At 40.0% G+C, this 21,983-nt stretch overlaps 2 protein-coding genes across 3 annotated transcripts; one reads left to right on the forward strand and one right to left on the reverse strand.

Annotated features, from left to right (window-relative positions):
• Positions 1 to 750: 750 nt before the first annotated feature.
• Positions 751 to 14,511, forward strand: edaradd (EDAR-associated death domain). Of its 2 annotated transcripts, none has more exons than XM_034122465.1 (6): positions 751 to 911; positions 7,473 to 7,531; positions 7,945 to 7,987; positions 10,335 to 10,408; positions 12,227 to 12,278; positions 13,064 to 14,511. In XM_034122465.1, exons 1-6 carry the CDS (start codon positions 854 to 856, stop codon positions 13,450 to 13,452), a joined length of 675 nt encoding a protein of 224 aa, XP_033978356.1. In that variant the 5' UTR covers positions 751 to 853; the 3' UTR covers positions 13,453 to 14,511. The 2 variants fall into 2 exon arrangements, with proteins under 2 accessions (XP_033978356.1, XP_033978358.1); XM_034122467.1 differs by having other exon boundaries at positions 10,338 to 10,408.
• A 206-nt stretch (positions 14,512 to 14,717) lies between these two features.
• Positions 14,718 to 21,480, reverse strand: si:ch211-125o16.4 (neuroblast differentiation-associated protein AHNAK). The gene is made up of 5 exons (XM_034122378.1): positions 21,381 to 21,480; positions 19,517 to 19,608; positions 19,219 to 19,336; positions 18,917 to 19,092; positions 14,718 to 18,643 (listed from the first exon to the last, which is right to left on the reverse strand). Exons 2-5 carry the CDS (start codon positions 19,520 to 19,522, stop codon positions 15,095 to 15,097), a joined length of 3,849 nt encoding a protein of 1,282 aa, XP_033978269.1. The 5' UTR covers positions 19,523 to 19,608; positions 21,381 to 21,480; the 3' UTR covers positions 14,718 to 15,094.
• Between the last annotated feature and the right edge of the window lie 503 nt (positions 21,481 to 21,983).

The raw sequence follows: 21,983 nt of genomic DNA on the forward strand, positions 1-21,983 counted from the left end.
TAGGGTAGGTAAGTTTGAGAAACCGGCTCGAGATCGCTAGAATTTGAAAATACACAACCGGAAAAAATCTGCATTTGAATTTACTCCAGGTGGAACTAAAGTCTGATTTAACACTTGATTATATTTCACATCATTCATCCACATCTGCAAAGTAACTAAAGATATGAAATAATTGTAGTGTAGTAGAAGTGCAAAGTAGCAACAAATTAAAAATACTCAAGTAAAGTACAAATATCTCAAAGTTGTACTTAAGAACAGTACAAGAGTAAATGTACTTAGTTACTTCCCACCTCTGTTCACAAGCTACCCTGCAGTATACAAAGTCATTCAAACTAGCTGCACCTTTACCAGCTTTGATAACACTTTAATGATCAATCATTATAAAACACATCATATATATTATTTTGAAATGGACCAATCTGCACAATGACTACTTTTATTGTTGACACTTTAAGTATATTTTGACGCTATACTTTTCTACTTTTCCTTGAGTAACATTTTTGATTGCAGGACTTTTTCTTGTAACAGAGTATGCCTACACTCTGGTCCTTTCTACTTTTACTCAAGTACAAGGTGAGTAACACCTCTGACTTAAAGCTGCAAGTAGCTCCACGGGGGTTTTACATTGACAAGCAATCGCCTATTAACGACTTCGAAAGGGATTTATTTGTATTTCCGAGCCGGTCTTGAATGCAGCAATACTCCTGTAGTGTCGGTGTGCTCGCGGAGGAGTTCAGTGTGAGCTGCCGCCGCTGGCTGCCGGCGCTTCATCCCTCAGTGAAGGACTACTGTCTCATTCTACTCTGCTCTCCTCCAGACAAACTTTATTCTCTATCCTGATACATTTCTCTCCATGGGGGACTTCACAGATTCAACAATGAGCAGTTTGAGGACGTATAAGGAACCATTTGGTAAGTAAATATTCAAGTTTCTTCGTATGATGCCTACATATTAGGTAGCGCACGGTGCGTTACAGTGTTAACGGTTTTGTTCAAACCCTTTAAAATATTCATTTGTTTTACATCATTAGTTAAGGTTGCAACACTGACATAAAGGATTCCTAAATTAATCTTATGATGCCTTATTATTGTTTTTGATGTACTTACACAAATAGGCTACTCATCGTAAGCTTAGGATATATTTAAAAAAATGTCTTCGTCATAATGATTTGCACAGTTTGTTAAGGGAAAAACAGCAAGTGTTTCCCGGTCATTTGTCTGCCACCACAATATAAAAAAACTCCCTCACTGTAATAATGGAAACACCGTTACCTTTGGCCCATTTTACCTATTTATAAAGGAGTGATCTTCATCCTGAGAAATTAATGATATGCACATGACTCACAAAACCAACTTTCTCAGTTGTCTTAAGAAGTTAAAAGTGAGAACTCTATTACAAAACCTTCTAATATCTAAATATAGTCACGAAATGAAATGTAAAATACACATGCAGATGTGTTTTGTTCTCATAATGTGATCATAGAATGTGTATCCTCCTTAGCTCATAAACCCCCAAATTCTACAAGCTACTACAGGCCCCCTGACCTGTAGCTGTAGTCAGACACACATTCGGTTTTTTCAATGCCTTACAAACGCTTTATACAGCATTAGTAAGGGATTTAAAACCTTAAATTAAGACATTAGTTACAACTTTCTGCCATTGTCTATATTCAGTGATTCATATGATTCAACACATGTATTCATGATGAATTATTGTACACAACATTAACTTTCATTACCCACTCTCCATTGGCCTGTTGTTGTTGTTGTTGTTGTTGTTGTTGTTGTTTTGTACTCCAACATGGTGTCTCACCTCGATGCAAACATGTTCTCATCTCATGTGCATGGGCCCACATTCTATTAACACGTGACTTTACCATTTCCTCAAGTTCAACCACTACTACCTGTAGGAACCTAAACCATGTTCACAGGCTGTGTTTGAATAAAGAACACTGCGGGTTCATGTCTGTATTCTGATACAGTACACACTGTCGTTCCCTCACCATCACTACTAGGACACCTCTAAACTAATCCAGGATGTGGATTTAGGGCTGTTGCAATGTTTCAACTGGAGATACAATATGGTTTGGTTTTGACTTCAATTCATTTCACCAATGAAAATGTTACATATGATCACCAGAAAACATAGTACAGCATGCCATGTTAAGATAAGATATACTTTGATAATTGATCCCAAATTGGGAATCTTTTTCGTTACAGCAGCATGTAAAACAAAGTATTGCACATAATTAGAAATAAAAAAGAGTAGAAAAGAAACAATTATACAATATAAACATCTCAAAATAGAAGATGAAACAGAACTAAAAGAGTGAAAATATTCAAGTTGACCATAAAGATACAAATCTGTAAACTATCTGACAAATACAACACTATTGAAAGACCAAATTACAGCTAACACAATATAAAGCAGGATATTTGTTACATTTAGTGTGCAAGTAGTATACCACAGCTGAGCTTTGTCTACATAAGCCACAGCAGCAATGTGGGCTCCTAGTGAGCCAATCAGATACGTCTGTTCCGACCTCGTACCTGACCTTTCCAGTGTCTGGAAACTGTTGAATTTCTCTGAAATAGCTTTGTGCTCCAGGTCTAGGGTTTGACTAATATTGGTTCTTATTGGCTGATACTCATAGAGATATTTTTGAAGTTGATCTATTCGCTGACAGGAGTATCTTCTTTAGGCTTTAAGTGTTTTTAGAAGTTAAACAAAAGTCAGGGATTGGGATGATCGGGGAACACAGGTTTGGGTTTTTAAATCATTTTGTGACATTCTCACTGAAGAGACTTGCAATTATTTGCCCCAGACTTCTGCTTTCAGACGTAGTTAATTATGAAGTTATTACCCTATCTGATAATAATCCAATGCAGAGGTAATAATGTAATGTAATACATTATTATATTTATCTATGTATTTTTATATAGTCTTAAAGTTACAACCTGCCCTTTGAGTGCAGCCCTAATGCTGATGTGGCCCGCGATTAAATTGAGTTTGACACCCCTGATGTAAACAGATTTCACATAACTGTATTAGGTTAGTTGAAAGCAATCATTTTGTTTGAAAATAGAAAATATTAAAGTTGAGTGAAAATGATACATTTAATTCAAGTCAACGTTTCCGTTTTTTCAGTGTAGGAAGCTGTGCGCAGTCAATGCATGCAGCAATTATTTGTCAAGGAATAATTTTAGCGTGTAGTTCCCCCAAACTGTCATGTTTTATATATCTCTAGTTGTTTCCAGTCTTCTTGCTAAGCTAACCAGCGGCAGGCTCTGTAATGAACCCACGGAGATAAGATTGATATCAGGCTTCTCATCTAGTTTGCAGTAAGAAAGTGAGTATGCGTGTTTCCCCTAAGGCAGAGTTACCCACTGCTTTCATTCTGTATACTACTGTTCATTAAGCTTTGCAGTCATTCTTTTCAGAATATGTCTTGTGTCACTCCGATCCTTAAGAAACATCCAGTTATTGTTAGGAGATGTATTATTAAACAGCTAAAAGAAACATTATTATACCAGGCTAATCCTTAGCAGGTCGGGAAAACAAACAGTGAGAGACACACTTAGCACCCTTTCTCAGCGATGCTACACATGCAGCAGATAGTTTGAACAAGGTGTGTGTGTGTGTGCGTGCGTGCGTGCGTGCGTGCGTGCGTGTGTGGCTGCTCTCAGTCTAGACTTGGCTCAGGTATTGGCATGCCATTCAGCCAACAGCCCACTATAGGCTACTTAGACACTGTGCTGCACTTCAGAGGAAACATGGGTGGTCAAAACGGAGCAAAGCTGGGTTCACCTGTGTGGAATTATGGCCCATAGCGATGTATTATGATGCGGTTTGTATTTCATCTCTTGAACTTTATCCAGAGCGTGCAGCTACATGCCGCTGCATTCCCAGAGAGAGAAACAATGCTGATCCGGGCTCCACTAACACCTGATAATTGTAACTGAGTCCTAATGCTTAATATGTCTCAACTTTAAGGGGATACCACCCATGGGTGCATTGTTCACATATCTACTGGAAGGCTTGCAGTTCTGAGCAATGTCATTTCAAGCTTGAAACATTGTTGAACACTTTTTGAAGTGAATATACTGTAAGGACTTTTTTAGATTAGTCTGCTGCTTTATAATACAAATAGTTCACAAAGTCACATTTCTAGCCTGAGGTGTAGTGTGCTGAGAAGAAGCTTACACTGTATGGAATACAACGGAATAAACCTTTGAGTCAATTCAAAAAAGCAAAGGCAACTATTGTTTATCATTTCATAATCCAAAATGCCAAACGTTGTTGGTGCCTTTGAAATATCTGCTGCTACATTTGTTTAACATGTAGTAAACTGAACATCTTTGGGTATTTGTTTGCTGTTGTTCAAAAAGACACTGAAGACATCACACAATACTAAATTGTATATAACAAATCAAACAGTTAATTGACTTACAGTGAATATAAATGATTAGCAAGTAATCAATAATTAAATGTATGTAGTAGCAGCCCTAAAGTGTTATCTGTGCTTCTACAGTATATGTACCGATAACTCAAATCAGTGTTCTGTACTGATTCACTTTGAAAATGTAGTTAACTAAATTCAAAGATTTAATTTTCTTCATGGAGTTTTTATTTTGAGAAGATTTCAAGTGAGAGACACAACAGCTGTTACCCCACAGGATGGATGAAACACCTGCTGACGTACATGAAGAGATCATTATTGATAGTTCAGCTAGTTCTAAGTCTACCAGAGCAGTGTGAGCTCCACGCCTGACTGAAGTTCTTCGGAAAGTGGTGAGCAATAATATTCAAATCTATTTGTAGTTCATTTGTCTGAAATGGAAATCTTAGTTCCTCAAATATCTCTGCCACTAACCCCTACAGCGAGATATTTCCATTATTGTGCAGGACAAATATAAGAGGGTGGTTTTAATGGAAGCTGAAGCAGGATGAAACTAAAATGGAGTGTGTAGAGTTCTGCAGTCAGCTATGAATGATTAACTAGAGTCTAATATTAACCATAGAAATAGAGCGGCTGAAAGCAACATTGGAGCAAAGTGACATCATTTCCCTGTGTGGGCGGTCTGCAGGAGTGTGGGGACGGGGATTCACCTTCCTCTAAAGAAGCACACAGACTGACACCTCCTGTTCCTGCTGTGAAAACCTTTCATTCCATCAAGAGAAAGTCACCGTCACGTAGAGATGTTATGTTGACAGGAAGTGACGCACTGTCGGTGTGTGTGTGTGTGTGTGTGTGTGTGTGTGTGTGTGTGTGTGTTGTGTGTGTGTGTGTGTGTGTGTGTGTGTGTGTGTGTGTGTGTGTGTGTGTGTGTGTGTGTGTGTGGTGTGTGTGTGTGTGTGTGTGTGTGTGTGTGTGTGTGTGTGTGTGTGTGTGTGTCTCCATAGAAAGTTCAGTGGTGGTGTCATGATGAGTGCCTGTGCATGTGGGAGTGACTGATGATGCAAGAATTGTAAAAGTTGTGACCATTTTCCTCTTTTTACTATATTTAGAGCCGGTTAAAATGTTACTCAAAATATCAACATTTGCACAGGTCTGTTCTGTAACTTGAAACATGTGGTGACCCACTTCCTGTGAATGTGGTTTCCTTTGTGTGACAAATGGAAACTGAATATTAAAACTTGCATTAATTTCTTCAAAACATTTTCCTCTTGTGTACAATAAATAATAATATAAATAATAAATAATAATAATCTGATAAGGGAGTTCTGCATTCCATTGCTCAGATACATATCTTTGAAAATCACAGCCCTTGTGAAAAGAGAGCATTAACCTGTTCAGAACCTAATTATTTTTAAAACACAAAAAAAGGTTGGATAATGCCTTCATCTCAGTGATTGACAGATGGTTGATCCAATGATCTGCAAAGTATTTGAAAGACTTCTCCGATGGTTCTGTGTAATAAACCATTTGGCTATCAGGCTGTGTGTGTGTGTGTGTGTGTGTGTGTGTGTGTGTGTGTGTGTGTGTGTGTGTGTGTGTGTGTGTGTTAGGGCTGCACGATATATCGTGTCGTGACGATAATCGCGATATGCGCATGCGCGATATTCACATCGCGTGGACGTGCGATTTAAAAAAAGAAAATGTAAAATGTCTTTTTTAATTTTAATTTTTACATTTTTTTTTTAGGACTTGCGATATTAAGTAGGCAAATTAACTCAAACACGTCATGTTACAATTATTTTGCTGCTTGCTACAAAAGGAAAACTTGCGCGGCTCTCATGTCAGGGGTACTTGAGTGAGTGACAGCAAACCACCAATCACAATCAAATCTCCAAAACAAACGGACCCGGTGATTAAAGGTAAAAACACTGAATGAAGTAGTTTCATGTGTTTCTCCAGAGCAGTTCGGCGCTGCTAACCGAGCTAGCTCAGCTTGTTGCTCTGATAACTTAAGATCCAGACGTCCGTGACTAAAATCCTTCATCCGGTTAAATATAGTTAAAAAAATACCAATTATAGCATTAAAGTTCAAGAAAGGATGGTTTGCAGAAAACAAAACGGTCTTTTCTTCAATTCCTGTATGTTTTCATATCGCAATATATATCACAGGGGGGAAAAAAATCGCAATGTCAGTTTTTTCCAATATCGTGCAGCCCTAGTGTGTGTGTGTGTGTGTGTGTGTGTGTGTGTGTGTGTGTGTGTGTGTGTGTGTGTGTGTGTGTGTGTGTGTGTGTGTGTGTGTGTGTGTGTGTGTGTGTGTGTGTGTGTGTGTGTGTGTGTGTGTGTGTGTGTGTGTGTGCTCTCTGAGGGAACAGCTCTCTGGAAGCCGTGTGGAGGAAACATCCTTCTTACACCTGATCACTTAATCCTTATTCTAGCTTCCCATGCGAAATACACTTTCCTCGTCATACTGGGTAACCCAAGAAAGGCCAGAAGACTTCTTTATTTGTAGGCCTTTGGATACAAAGGCTTCACAGTGACGTAGACTGATGAAGGCCCACATTGCCCTGTTCAGGTATTTGTGGAGCTGAAAAGCTGCCTTTGTGCTGCCCTCCCAACTCATCCGTGAACGTACTTGTTAGAAATATTCCTTTCCCTGCTGAGAGGATTTGATTAAAGACTTTTCCATGTTGGTTCTGAACAGCATTTTCATTGTTTTTGAGAAGCTTTCACTAAAAGCTGTTTTGCTTTTATCAGGGATGAAGTGGAGGGTAAACACACCAAAAGTCACTTTTTATTTGGTATGACTCGGCTGGATGAAAATATATAAAGCCTATCATCTTCAGCCCTTCCGAATGACCGTTTACCTCCTTTAAATGATAATGATGTGTCAATACCACCTATTTTGACTTCCTTCATTAACATGTCCAATCTTGGTCATACTCACACACCAGAACACACTCAGGATGTGGCTTTCTGGGCGTCTCTGCAGATGATGATTTGGTGATATGTAGGAAGTGGATAGAATGAGGTGATATCATATATTGAAGCATGTTTCTCCTTTCTGTGACAGACATCATCAGCTCTGAACCTGTGGAGGACATAGACACCACCAGCTTCGTGGCAGAGTTTGTAAGCAGCTTTTCTTTATTTCTTCCTCCACTCGTGTTTGTTTAACTGGCTCATTGTCTTGACTTGTCTTCCATTCAGTTTGCTTTGCGCTCCTTTCTCATTGTTCTACCTCAGAAAGCAGAGTCTAACAGTAATCTGCTTACAAATGTACCATAACAGAACACACTGTGCTGTGATTGCTGGCGCCCGAGGCTGACTGAAGAACAGGTTTCAGCAGGCTGTTTCCTCTCTTTGCACACAGTCCTTTTCTTCCACAGCACATCTTGAATGTTGCCTCAGTCTTCTTAACACACTGAAAGTAAAGCTCCCCAGAAAAGGCTTAACAGAGAAGACCACGGTTTAGTTTGTTGAAGTTTCTCTCTTAACTCTGTTCACTTCTAATATGATGTTGTCTGCTCTTGTCTCTCCCACAGTCCCTGGAGGCCAATTATCCAGTGCAGGTGACCGATCCTAATGGTAAGTAAGTCAAACCACAATTGTCCAGTTAAATGATGGTCATAGTATATGTGTATATACTGTAACTTCTGAAATAAAAGGCAGATTCACCAGCCCAAACAAATAAAGGCATGGCAAAAAAGATAGGATGGATGGAGGGACCTGATCTTAAGTAGCTCAGGATACATCTTGAATAATGTATTTCCACAGCACTTACTCCATCAGGACATCCGTCTGTCTATTAGTTTCAGCTGCGTTTTGGCAGTCATTGTGAAGTTGCTGTCGATGAAACAGGTGTTACTATAAAGCCCATCAAGAACAGTGGACATGTTGCACATTGAGCCACTGAAAGGCTTCTGATGTGAAACATGTTACGCTTCGTTAATGAGAGCTGATCCTAGTGCTTCAGCAGCCAGGTCACCTGCATGGCCCAAACTAACTATTTTAACATTTAAATCCAAAATTACATTAGGTAATTACAATCGAAATAGAAAATTTGACACTATACTCAGGAGCGCCGTAAGGGGGTGAAAAGTTAGGACGATTCTAAGGGCCCGTGACTGACAGGGGCCCGAACTATTTTAGAACATTAAGAAAAAAATGTTTAAGTAACCAATGTGATATCTTTTCATGGGGCCCAAAATCCCTGGCGGCGCCCCTGACTATACTTGACATGGAGGTAGTGTTTAATTTGCATCCGATACTAACGTAAATAGGAACAAAAACCTGTTAAACCATGGGAATTTACAATACATATTTTGTACATGTTTTTTAATTATTTAAATGTTTTCTATATTGTAGATTTATACTGAAGACATCAAAACTATAAAAGAACACATATGGAATTATCTAGTAAACAAAAAAGTGTTAAAAAAATCCAGAATATGATTTATAATTTAGATTCTTCAAAGTAGCTGCTACTGCAGAATGCTGTGGTAGCCATGCTGGTTAAGTGTGCCTTGAGTTCTCCCCCCCCCCCCACTTCCTCCTCCATGCTTCACGGTGGGAACCACACCTGCAGAAACCATCCGCTCACCTTCTCTGCGTCTCACAAAGACACGGCGGTTGGAACCAAAAATCTCAACAGTGGACTCATCAGACCAAAGTACAGATTCCCACTGTCTAATGTCCATTCTTTGTGTTTCTTGGCCCAAACAATTCTCTTCTTGTTGTTCATCCTCAGTAGTGGACCTTTGCAGCAATTGGACCATGAAGGCCTGATTCACGCAGTCTCCTCTGAACAGTGGATGTTGAGATTGTCTGCTGCTTGAGCTCTGTGATCATTTATGTGGGCTCTAGGCTGAGGTGCTTTCATTTGTGCTTTCTGAGGCTGGTAACTCTGATGTATTTATCCTCTGAGCAGAGGTAACTCTTGCTCTTCCTTTCCCGGGGGGGGGGGGGGTCCTCATGAGAGCCAGTTTCAGCATAGCGTTTGATGGTTTTTGCGGCTGCACTTGAGGATACATTCAAAGTTCTTAACATTTTCCGGATCGACTGACCTTCAGTTCTTAAAGTGATGATGGACGGTCAATTCTCTTTACTGAGGTGACTGGTTCTTGCCATAATATGGATTACAACAGTAGTCAAATAGGGCTTTCCACTGTGCACTAACCTTACCTCTGCACAACACAACTGATGCTCTCAGACACATTCAGAAGGCAAGTCATTCCACACAGTGACTCTTGACAAGGCACACGTGTTGATTAAAACCATTCCAGGTGACGACCTCATGAAGCTGACTGAGAGAAGCCAAGAGTGTGCAAAGCTGTCATCAAGGCAAAAGGGGGTTACTCTGAAGAATCTCAAATATAAATCATATTCTGGATTTTTTAACACTTTTTTGTTAACTAGATAATTCCATATGTGTTCTTTCATAGTTTTGATGTCTTCAGTATTAATCTACAAAGTATAACAAAATTCAAATAAACATAAACCATTGAATGAGAAGGTGTGTCCAAGCTTTTGACTGGTGAAATACGTATGTGTATGTGAAATCCTGTTCAAGTATATTTGCCAGTGATGAATGTGTTTTTGAGCCGGCGTCATTATGACAAGTCTTCTGTCTGTCAGCCTATTCTCTTTAACGCCGTATCTCAGGGCAGCCTTTGAGGGATTCTCTTTACATTTGGCACAAACGTCCACATGGACTACAGGAAGAATGAATTGATTAGCTATTGGTGGTCAAAGGTTAAAGTCACATTTCTATAAGGTTTAATATGACAATGTCATTCAAATGTGACAGGATAAAAGGATGAAGCAAAGACATTTTAGACAGACATGGATGCAAAGCAACTTGACTGCTTTGTGGGGTTATACTGTGGTAGTTGTAGTTTATGAGAATAAACTGATGTCAGTGATGTGTCTCCAGCAGATGCTGTGACCCTCCACCTGACCTCCATGACCTCTGGATACCTGAGCCCCTCCTCAGACAGAATACGACAGGTCCGTATGAATACCTTTAATGCACAACCTGTCAGGGTACCATCTTTCACAGAAACTTCCTTTAAAAAAGAAAAGTAACAGAAGTCAGAATAATGTTACATAAGTGTCAAATAAAGCTTAGTTTCAGTTTTTGATTTCACCCACATTTTAAACTATTGTCCACATATATGCGGACATAATTAGCATAATATGTTAGCATAACAACTTGTGCTAACATCCGGCAGTTTCTATGTGCGGGGGACCGGTACTATACATTTCTATCCCTAAACGTTGGGGTACTTCCCGGGTTCACTATCCTGGCAACTGGACTACAAGGTTAGCAGTGGGAACAGAGAAGAGACTTAGATCATTCCAGTCTGTCCAATCCTCAGCAGAGAAATGAATGCATCCCTCCAGGCGAGTGTCCTGATTCTGTGTGTGGAGCCTTGATGTTCGCCAGTGTGCAATATGTGTTCTGTTGAGACATGTTTAACTGGCAGAAGTCAATGAAAACACATCAGGTCCACAGTGTGAGGCTCAAAACACACACCTGCAGCAAGCAAACTCTGAAACACAGAACAGACCCAATGTAGAGTGACGGATTACCATTAACCAGATTACGTAATCAGCATACAAAGAAAAGGTAACTCAATTACAATTACAATAGTAAATAAGTAGTCAGATTACGCTTACATTTTTTTTAAATAGAGATTACTAGCAGGATGACAGTGTTACAAAACATTTTGAAATAAAGATCGATATATTACAGGTAGAAGTACTGAATAAAATGTCTTGCAAGTGGGCACCTGATTTATTCAACAAGAATACAGTCTATGCTTTTGATTAATGTATGAAGTTTAAACAGCCTTTGTAAACTTTACTGTTACTACATTTGACATGAAATATCTTGGTTACTGATTACATTTTTGACAAATAACTAGTTATTGTAACGGATTACATTTGTAAAGTAACCCTCCCTCCCCTGGTGACATGAAAACAGCTGATCTGTGGAGTTTCTAAGGAGTTCCACAGTGTGTTCAACTTCACTATAGTGCACTTTGAGCTTTGTACTGCACAGCATTTGGCTCGACAGGTTCTCCCCCATTGGGTCGGCTGTGGCACACAAACTGTTCGATTAAACCTAAGTACTAAACAGTTAGAGTAGTACCAGAGTAGATTTCTTTTGTCTTGTTTCATATAAACCCATACAGTATGTAATGAGAATACTGAGCAATAGAGCAGGGTTACGACCTCAGATTCTTCCTGTCAGACTGTGTTGAGGGATAAATGTGTCACTGTTACAGCAAGCTCCGTGTTCCGTGTAAGATCTGTCTAGAGCTTTAGAAACATAATCGTCCCTAATGTGGAACATTGTCTTTGGCTTCACCTCATTTGTTATGAATGAAACATGAAACAATAGTAAGAAACAGTCAAAACATTGGAACATGTTCAACCATTTGTAATATAATACAGTTCAGTTCCATCCCTTTCTTTGACAGTCACTTTTTGTTTGTCTGCCTAGATCCTGAACAACTCGAGCTGGAAAGCGTGTTGTGTTTCTATGACAACCAGGAACTATGCATTTTCATGTAGTAGCTGTGGCAGAAGTTCATATTAAGCAAAGTGTTAAATACTGTGATTTTCCTCCTGTTTCCGTATATTTGAAAACATAACCAATGTGACTTAGGCATTATCAAACCATCCAATAAATGATCAGTGACACAGTACAAGGTTTTCATTGTGTTCATTTTGTTGCCATGTTTGAGTTTGACTTGCAGCTGTCTTTACATTGGATGTGAGGTCATTCAAAGTCATTATTTGTCTTTCTTTGTGTTGTAGCCAGTTCAAGATGGAGATGAAGAATGCACCTGCCCAACATCTACTTCACCAGGTACACACATTCATATTAAATAGGAAAATCATGACTCAAGTCACTCATTTCTGGGAGATCCATAACGCTTTTTCTCCAAAAGAAAGACTTTGCAATTCCACAGTTGTTAACTGCTTGAAAGAATACTTATGCCTGCTATGACAGAGGTGGGAGAAGTACTCGGATCTTTGTACTTGAGTAAAAGTAGAAGTACCAGAGTGTAGGAATACTCTGTTACAAGTCAAAGTACACCATTTACCTCTGAACTGTAGTGGAGTAGAAGTACAAAGTAGCAAAACATTGAAATACTCTAGTAAGTACAAGTCTCTCAAAATGTAAAGTTTACTCAAGTACTTGAGTAAATGTACTTAGTTACTTTACACCATGCCAAATAATGACATCATTACTCAGGAATTAGCCAATCAAATTGCAGTGGGGCAACATATAATGTATTGCTGAAACCTTTGGGTATTACATTGTAGGATACTGATATATATATATATGAATAATAACAACATCAACCAAATCATCATACATAATCCAGAATGATATGAACTTCAATCAGGACAACTATAACCCACCTTGTGCATCTGCCACTTGCCCAATTTGAAACATTGCCTCTGAATAGGAAGGTGATGATGTGGCTGCACCTGACAAATGTTAACATTAACAATATTTATTGTGAAAGTTGACAATATTGACACATGGGGGATATGGAGAAGGGTCAGAGTATGCCCCTTGGAATCTTGTCATTTGCAATGAAGACTTTCTCTAACTCAATTTTCCTTGTCCATCTCTGAGCGTAGACTTCCCCAAAGAGCTGCAGTTACTGCACAGCCCTTGTGAAAAGTGCTGCTGCCCGGCCCCCCCTCCCAAGATAAGTGACCTCATGAACGACAAAGACCTCCTGGATCTACTGCGGCTCAAGCTGGATCCAAACCACTGCACCATCAAAAACTGGAAGAACTTTGCTAGTCGCTGGGGGATGAGCTACGATGAACTGACCCTGCTGGAGCACCGGACCCAGGGCTCCCTGTCCCACAGCCCCACCCAGGAGTTCCTGCTGCGCTACAACCAGAAGACTGTCACGGAGCTCTCGGAGCTCTGCCGCCTGTACCAGCGCATCGACGTGCTGCGGCTGCTGCAGCGCTGGATGGAGAAGGACTGGCCCTCGCGCTGGCAACAGGCTCATTAGCCAGTGGGATTTCCTCTTCTTTATAATATTTGTTATCATTAGTAACTTTAGCAAGTGATCTTAAGAATCTTGAGAATGATTAAAAAAGTGACCAACACTGTTAAGTGCCTGTGGAGAATGTCAGCTGCGATGAGGAATCTCTGGATCTTACAGACAGTAAAGCACTTCAAAGACTGCCTACTGATGACCAGTTTGGCTTTTGAAACATGTGTTGCTGTGTCAGCAGCATGGCCAATCAGTCTGTTGCTCTGTAGGGTGCACCACACATTTGGTCAAACTTGGTGATCCCCAATTTCTTTCTTTAGCGATATCATCATATCAAATTTGTTCATACTTTGCTTTAAGTTAAAATTCCTATACAACTTACATTCCCAACATTATCACAGTTATTATGCTTGTGTGCTTATAAGCAAAGGTTAGCATGCTAACAAACCAATTTCAGATGGTGAACACAAATAAATAAATAAAAGTCAATATTATCTCTGCTAAACAGATAGCATGTTAGCAAGGTCATCACATGCATGTTAGCATGCTGAAGTTAGCATTGAGCTCAAAGCCTGTTGTGCCTAAGTTCAGCCTCAAAGAGAGGCTCGCCCGGCTGAAAGCTCTGATGTGTGTCTGACTATGTGTCTACATAGACTCAGAAGGAATGGCAGAGTATTTATTTTGTATAAAAGATGTTGTTCTTTGGAAATAACACTCCCTGTTAACAGGATCTATGTCACAACCTTTGAGAAATAATCGTATGGGCTCTGTCTCGTTTACCGTTATTCCATTGGTGGAATGGAGCTATGTGAACGATTTCTCTACGATTGAAAAGTTGTATTACTCGCATCAATAATTATTATTTCATAAATGTCATCCTATTTTGGTCTAACCAAAAAAATGTTCTCAAACATTTTAATTGTAAAAAGTGTGAACTAAAACAACAGTTGAAAGTGTTCATGCTAACATCAACGGCCTTTGGCATTTAGTTTGTTCTTTTTTTTAAAGAAACAACTGATTTCTTATTGTACTTTTTTTTCAGTATGAAATAAACACATATCAAACTCTTTAAAAGCTTTATTCATTATTAAAGTAAATATTATGTAAATACATAAAGTTACACCAACCTTTTGGGTTTTAACTAGAATAATATGTTTTGTCTTATTCAAAAAGTTGATGTTCTTATGACAACATCTTAGTTTCCAAATAATAGAAAGCAGAAAGCTTCCTGGAAAGAACTCTGCAGTGAGGGATTCACTATAGTGAACATGGGAACAGTGTTCTTAGTTATTTATATTGAGTTTTTTTATTGAACAAACAAATAACAAATACATTCACTCACAATTCTATTATCATCTAAAGATGAATGCACTTCTCAGAAACAGCTCAATGTGATCACGTGCAATACAGAGGCATTCATGTAATAAGTAACATACTTCAAAATCAACAATCTTTAGAAAAAAAAAAAGCTTATATAAATAACAGGAATATACACATAGTTCATAAACACACGTTTCTTGACTAGGCTACATAAAGTTATGACATAAGAAGGATCATGTAGCTTGCATTATCTGTGGTCAATTCTAGGCAAATATTTGGTTAAGTTGAATGTATTTACAAAGTTTCTGGACTAGCTTTTCTTATAGCCTGGCAGGAATCATTCAGCCTCTGAATGCTTGATATTAAGGCCAAGCATGTTGGAGAGGCTCAATGACAATTTGTCATTTTCATCTGATGTGGAAATTTCAGGGGTCACTAGGCCCAGTGCAGACTCTGGCTTTTCTACTTTGAAGGTACCTCCTCTCATCAAAGAGGAATCTGCTTCTGTTGAGGCACTGATATCCAGACTTGGGGCAGCTAGCTTCAGATCGATATCAGCCTTCCCTTCGCTCGGTGAGATGCTAGCTGATGGTGTTTTATTTTTTGCCATTTTTAGTCTCTCCATGATGTCAACCTTTTCTCCTGCTTTTGATGTTGCATTTACTATTGGCAAGCGGATCCCTTTGCTGACTACATAATCCTTTGCCTCAGTATCTACTTTTGATAAGTTGAAGGTATCATCAATTCCTCCAATAGCATCAATGCTGTTCCGGGGCAGTCTATGGGTTTTGAATACAGGCATCTCCATCTCTGCATTAGGCACGTCAGTCTCAGAGTCAGTTCCGGTTCCCTCTTCATCGGTACTTGTACTAGACTTTAATCCCCATTTAAAGGGCCATCTAAGCTTACTCTTTGGAGACTCTTTAACTTCAGCCCCTGTGGTATCCAGTTCAGGTGTGCTGAAGCCTGACCTCACTTCAGGAACAGAGACATTTCCATTAGGTGAACTGATGCCTCCTTCTACAGTGGGAGCTTTGACCTTCACATCAGGTGAGACTTCAAGATCTGCACTGGTGTGGTCTGAAAAGTTAAAATTCTGGAACAATTTGGACAACTTGGACTGTTCAAGATTGGCATCTACATTTGGAGCTTCGGGTCCTTTGATATCCACCACAGGAGTGTCAATGTTGACTTTTGGTGCCTCGATTCCAGCCTCCACTGAAGGTTGAATACTTGGAACTCTTACCTCAGGACTTGGAAGACCAACATTTGGCAAGTTATAATGAGGCATATTAAATTCACCCACATGGGAATCAAAACCTATACCTGGTGTTTTTAACTGTGCATCAGGTACTTTGAGGTCTGCTTTGGGCAGGTTGAGGTCCACATTTGGCAATCCTGTGTCTATTTTTGGTGCTGAGAGGTTTCCATCAATGTTTTGTGAGGGCAGGCTGATATGTGGTGCATTCAGGTTCAGGTCAGGTACATAACGGTCTGCCTTTGGTAGATCCATGCTTGGTCCCTTAAGATCAGCTTTGGGCAAGTTAAGATTCACCTGGGGAGCTTTAACATCTGGGGTAGAAAGGTCTGGTACGCTGATGGTGGTCTGTGGGCCTGAAAGGTCAATATCTGTCTTAAGTGAAGAACCCACATCTAGATCTGGAGTACTGAGGTCTCCTTTGACAGTGGGTGCAGAGAAATTCAGGTTAGGTACGTTGGCATCAAGATTAAGATCAGGTTCTTTTACCCTCAGCCCTGATGAACCAAACTTCGGTAAATCTATTTTGGGGAACCTGATTTTTCCAGCTATGGCATCAAGCTCTGGAGCTTGAAGGTCTACAGCAGGACCTTTCAGATCAGTTTTTGGCAAATGAATGTCAAAATCTGGTGAGTCTATCCCAGCCTCCATTTTTGGGGTTGAAAAGTCTGGTGCAACCAAATCCACCTTAGGTGTCTGGAGGTCAGTGTCTGGTACCTTCATATCAGTATCAATTCCACCCTTCCAACCCTTCAGTGTGCCCACTTTGGGTTTCTTGAAGTTAAACCATTTCCCTTTTCCAGAAGGACCTTCAACATCTGGACCATCAATGTCTAACTTGGGGCCCTCCAGGTCAGCATTTGGTAAAGTTAGATTAACATCTGGGGCATTTATTCCACCATCAAATTTTGGAGACGTGAGATTCAAATCAGGGGCTGAAATATCAGCATCTGCATCTAGACCATTAACCTTAGGACCTGCGAGGGACCACTTTGGAGTTTTAGGCAATTTCCCCTTCCAAGATTGACCCTCAATGCCTACATTTGGTGCATTAACATCAACACCAGCGTTGGGTAAATTCAGATCAACATCAGGCCCATCAAGGGATGCCTGAGGAGAAAGACTCAGGTCAGGAGCTTTAACATTAGCATCAAGGTCAACATCTGGGCCTTTCACCTTTGGCCCATGAAGCAGGAACTTGGGCTTTTTGAGTGTTGGGAATTTAAATTTGCCATGAGGGGCCTCAAGGTCAGCACCTGGTGCTGTAACATCAACATCAGCTCTGGGCAAATTCAGATCAACATCTGGTGTGGAAATATCCCCATCAATTTTTGGAACAGAGAGATCAACATCTGGGGTGCTTAGATCTGCATTCAGGTCCATATCAGCTTTGGGGCCATTAAGTTTTTGTTTCTTCCATTTCAAATGAGGCCATTTAATATGATGGTCTTTAGCATCCATGTCAAGATTGGGGGCCTGCAAATCTACATTGGGGCCATTAATGTCAGCTCCTGGAAGATTCAGCTCAGCATTTGGTGCATTAAGGTCACCATCAATCGTTGGCGTCGACACATTCAATTCTGGTGTGTTTAGGTCTGCATCAATGTCTGCTTTTGGTCCTTTAAGTTTGGGTAGCTTCCATTTCTGGTGAGGCCATTGGGCTTTACCGGAATTCAGATTTAGATCGGGGCTTCCAAAATCAGCCTTTGGCAAATTGATGTCAACATCTGGGCCATTTATTCCACCCTCCACTTTTGGAAGGGAGGCATCAATATTTGGTGTGTTCAGGTTTGCATCTAAGTCTAGATCAGCCTTTGGGTCATTAATTCTAGGTTTCTTCCATTTCAAATGTGGCCACTTGGGTTGAACAGGTTGGGCATCAATGTCAAGATTTGGGCTTTGAACATCTAAAGCAGGGATCTTTAGATCTGCATCGATCTTTGGCGTGTTGAGGCTTACATCAGGTGCGGACAGGTCAGCATTTAAGTCAGCATCTGGTCCTTTAACCTTGGGACCTTTCCATTTAAGATGGGGCCACTTGATTTTGCCTGAGGGTGCCTCAAAATCAGCATTTGGGCTTTCTAAGTTTACATCAGGGCCATTGAGATTCACTTTCGGCCCATTCAGATCCAAACCTGGACTATTAAGATCTAATCTTGGGGCTGATAGATTGAGGTCTGGTGTCTCTACATTTCCAGAAGGGAGATCTACATCACCAGAAACATCCATTTCTGCTTTAGGCGTTTTGAGGTGAGGCAGATTAAAGTGTGGCATTGTGAACTTTGGTGCCTTGTACTTCTTGTTGCCTGTCTTGAGTTCCGGTTTCTCAATGCCCAGCGAGGCATTGGGGGTGTTGAGCTTTGGAGCTGAGACACTGATATCAGGTGCTTTGAGGGTGCCATCAAGATCCCCATTTACATCAGGTCCAGACAGTCCTAAGGAGGGCATTGTGAACTTGGCACCACCATCAGCTGAAGGCTCATTTAGACCTAAACTGGGAAGACCTCCATTGAGAGTAGGACCACCTATTTCCCCCCCCAACCCCTTTGAAGCATTTAGCTTTCCCCTCATGTCATTAACGGAAAAAGCTGCTGCATCCAGTGACCGGTCTTCCTTTAGGTTTAGCATCTGTTGGTGATGGAGTGAAAAACAAACAAGGTTGACATCAATGAAAGCAGCTCATGCGTCAGTTATCAGTTATATTAAGCTTTAATACTGTTTTTATTAACACTCGGCTAATAAAGAAAAACCCTGTCGCTAGCTGCTGCTACTATGAATTATAAAAATGTGCATTTAAATTGTAGTTCAGTGGAGAATGACTTTGACTACCTAACACAATGTCACATCTAGAGGAGAGTGTTGGTTTTTCATCAGGGTGTGACCAACCCTTGTGAGGTGTACCTTTGAAGGGTCATCAAGATCTAATCCCAAGGAGCCAAGGTCAGCACCGGCGCTGAGCTGCTTCTTTGTCAGAACCTTCATGTTGTCATCATATGGCTCCAGGGCCTGCAGGAATCTTAGCACTTCATCTTTGTTGAGGTGGTCCAGGTGTATCGTGGCTGCTACAATCTCATCCCCTGGAACCAGTAGAAACAACTCATCAATACCATCAAGTTTCAGTATTTTCCTTCAATCTTTTTTTTTGCAGATATTCGTGTAGTTTCCAAAACTGCAGTAAGAATATATACTTGTTTTTCTCTTACCTGCTCGTAGGCCACTCTTTGCAGCTGTGTCATCTGTGATTCCTGTAATGACAACTCCTTGCTCAGAGTTGTCTAGGACGAGGCTTTCTGAGAATGTTCTACTTTTGCTGTCCTCACTCTGTTCAAAAGTTGTTGACAGTAAACAAAATGAGACAGGTTTGCACTATTTTCACACATCGGCACTATTTCTGTCACAGTCCGTCAAAATTGAGCACATCAAAAAAGTCATTTTGTCATAAAGACATTTGCTATCACATATAATATTAAGCAGGTTTATATTGTCATTTGACAAACTTACCATCATTTCTTAGTTGTATTTACATACACATATCATCGAATGTATACCAAAGTACAAGAAGCCATGGAAACTCCAAACCCAACCAAAGTTACCTGTAAAACAGAAAAAAACCACAATTGTAGGTATTATTTGGTGTTAATATAACTTCACTCAGTAATGTTACCTTGCTATGTACTCTATGAAAGATAAAGAGAAGAAATGCAGGATTCAAACAAATGATAATTCCATCTGCGAAACCAAAAACCCCTTTTATTTTTTCAAATAAATGTACAACAAGCAACATGGTTTTCATGCTATATGTAAACTATCTAATATGCAATTAATTAACAAATTGGAAAGGGATATGATAGTGAATGTTTGCAAGTGATGGTTTAAAGTATTGGGTTTTTTTCAGTTTAAACTGATTTAGGTTTGAAGTATTTATTCTTAAAAAAACAGGTACTTTAAATGTGTTGACATGCAGATTAGGTTCAAACTCAAACAGACATATCTTTTGAGTTTTTAACCAATTGACCTATTCAGTTTAATGGCTTGTTTTCATGTTCTATGTTACCCACAATACACCTGTACAACAACCTCAAATCTCTGACCAGCACCATTGAAAGTCACATAGCACTAGAGTTCCATCAGCTGGCTGTAGCTCTCACTATGCCTATGCTCTTAGCATCTCCTTCATCTTCTAGCTGACTGACAGAAACAACAACACCCACACCATATCACCTCACACTTCAGGAATCCCAAGCGGTTTGTTCGGGGAATGTAAGCATCTAAACCAGTTGGTTTGGATGCATACGGAATGACACCACATCACTCAGCTCAAATACACAGCCCTCCCTTCAACCACACCCCAACATCTTCACATGCAAATGAAATGTACTTAGGTACTTAGATTAGGTTTTACATTTAATGTTGCAATATTGGTTTGTGAAACCCAGTATTACTAACCCTAATCCTAAACTCCAAACCGTTCAATAACACTATTACTAGTAAACCTTCTACACAGATCAGTGTGGATGCAACATTAATGTACAGACCAAACAACTCAGCCCTACCAATGTTCTTATACTTAGCACTGAAACATCAACAACCTTGCTTTGTGCAATGAGAGAACACATTCAAAAGAATCCACAACTTGATGTCAGCTCCACCTCATGCATCTTTTAAGGATATACAATCATGCCACTAGTGTTATCTTATAACCACTTTTTAGAATCACCTTGATTTCAGAGAAATAACAAAAAGAAATACAGACTAACAACAGGAATGTTCAGTTCCTTTAGGCTCAGTGCAGACTTCCCAAACCAGAAATATGTAATTAAAGAACAGAGAGTATGGTCACTAGGTGTATCCACTAAAAGAGGGTGTCAACATTAACATTCATTCCAGCTACATTGACTCACAGCAGGGTGTGAGTCGCACTGACAGCAGCACTCGTGACTTTTCATTCTTCGGACTATTCTCGATCTACAGTTTTAGCATTTCGTTTAAAATCCTCACTTAATGCAACACTTTTCCCGAGACCTTGACTGGGGCAACTTTTTCAAACATCAACTTTTTTTTTCAAACAATATTCAAAAGGAAATTGTTGAAATGATTACAAGACATTATGTAATCACAATTTATAAAGTGTTTTTTAAACCCAGTATGTATCCTTTCACCAAACCTCAGTTCAATCATAAAGTCAAGTCTAAACTCTTGTCCCTCGATCAGCATCACATGCACTGAAATTAATATTCATACTGTACAAGCTTTCTGTGCTTTATTTACAAAAGCCAATCACTACTTACTGTTTAAGTCTATCAGTTGTCAAGATAAAATGATCATTTAGTATAACATGAACTAAAAGAGAGTTAGATGGACTCACCGTGTGCTGCTGGCCCAGAAAGCGATGTGTCCTGCTCCGTGTGTCACGGCTGCTCTGTCAGGCAGGATGGGATGGATCTGTTAAATGCCATCAGTTTAAGCGAGCCAGCAGAACAGGTTAGGCTGCATCAGTACCGCCTCTGTGAGTGCCCCCTTTTCCCCTTACAACACACACACACACTCCCACACACGCACACACACACGCCTCAAATTCAAAGTATGTCACAGAGAGCGTCTCGCAGGCCTTTTGGCAGCCGAAACTTGACGAGAGCTCAAAAGAGAAACACACCACTCCTTCTAACAGGACTAACCAGGTTTACTAAGAGAAACACATAGCAACCCTGACACACACACTTACACTTCACTCACACACTTCCTCTGACATCTGACTTCAATGTTGTAAACATATTAATAACATTTTTTGGCACTTTGGCTGTTATAATGGCGCGTATACGTTTTGTGGGATTTGAGGTTATTGTGACGTTTCTGCTGACAAGCTTTTGTGTCCATAGAGAGAAGAAGACATATATTGAGGACATGATTCGTGCACACAAATTTGATCTCATAAGCAAAGATTATAATTCTTCTCAGTCCTAATTTAACT

This window comes from Trematomus bernacchii, unplaced genomic scaffold (genome assembly GCF_902827165.1).
Source record: "Trematomus bernacchii unplaced genomic scaffold, fTreBer1.1, whole genome shotgun sequence".
NCBI classification, from domain to species: Eukaryota; Metazoa; Chordata; class Actinopteri; order Perciformes; family Nototheniidae; genus Trematomus; species Trematomus bernacchii.

What these genes read in the sequence shown, in the direction of transcription:
- edaradd (XM_034122465.1), top strand. Translation starts at nt 854, where the DNA reads ATGGGGGACTTCACAGATTCAACAATGAGCAGTTTGAGGACGTATAAG. An exon ending in GACGTATAAGGAACCATTTG is followed by an intron (nt 912 to 7,472) that starts GTAAGTAAATAT and finishes TTTCTGTGACAG; the next exon opens with ACATCATCAGCTCTGAACCT. An exon ending in CCCAACATCTACTTCACCAG is followed by an intron (nt 12,279 to 13,063) that starts GTACACACATTC and finishes CTCTGAGCGTAG; the next exon opens with ACTTCCCCAAAGAGCTGCAG.
- si:ch211-125o16.4 (XM_034122378.1), bottom strand. An exon ending in AAAGAGTGGCCTACGAGCAG is followed by an intron (nt 19,093 to 19,218) that starts GTAAGAGAAAAA and finishes TACTGGTTCCAG; the next exon opens with GGGATGAGATTGTAGCAGCC. An exon ending in ATCTTGATGACCCTTCAAAG is followed by an intron (nt 18,644 to 18,916) that starts GTACACCTCACA and finishes CATCACCAACAG; the next exon opens with ATGCTAAACCTAAAGGAAGA.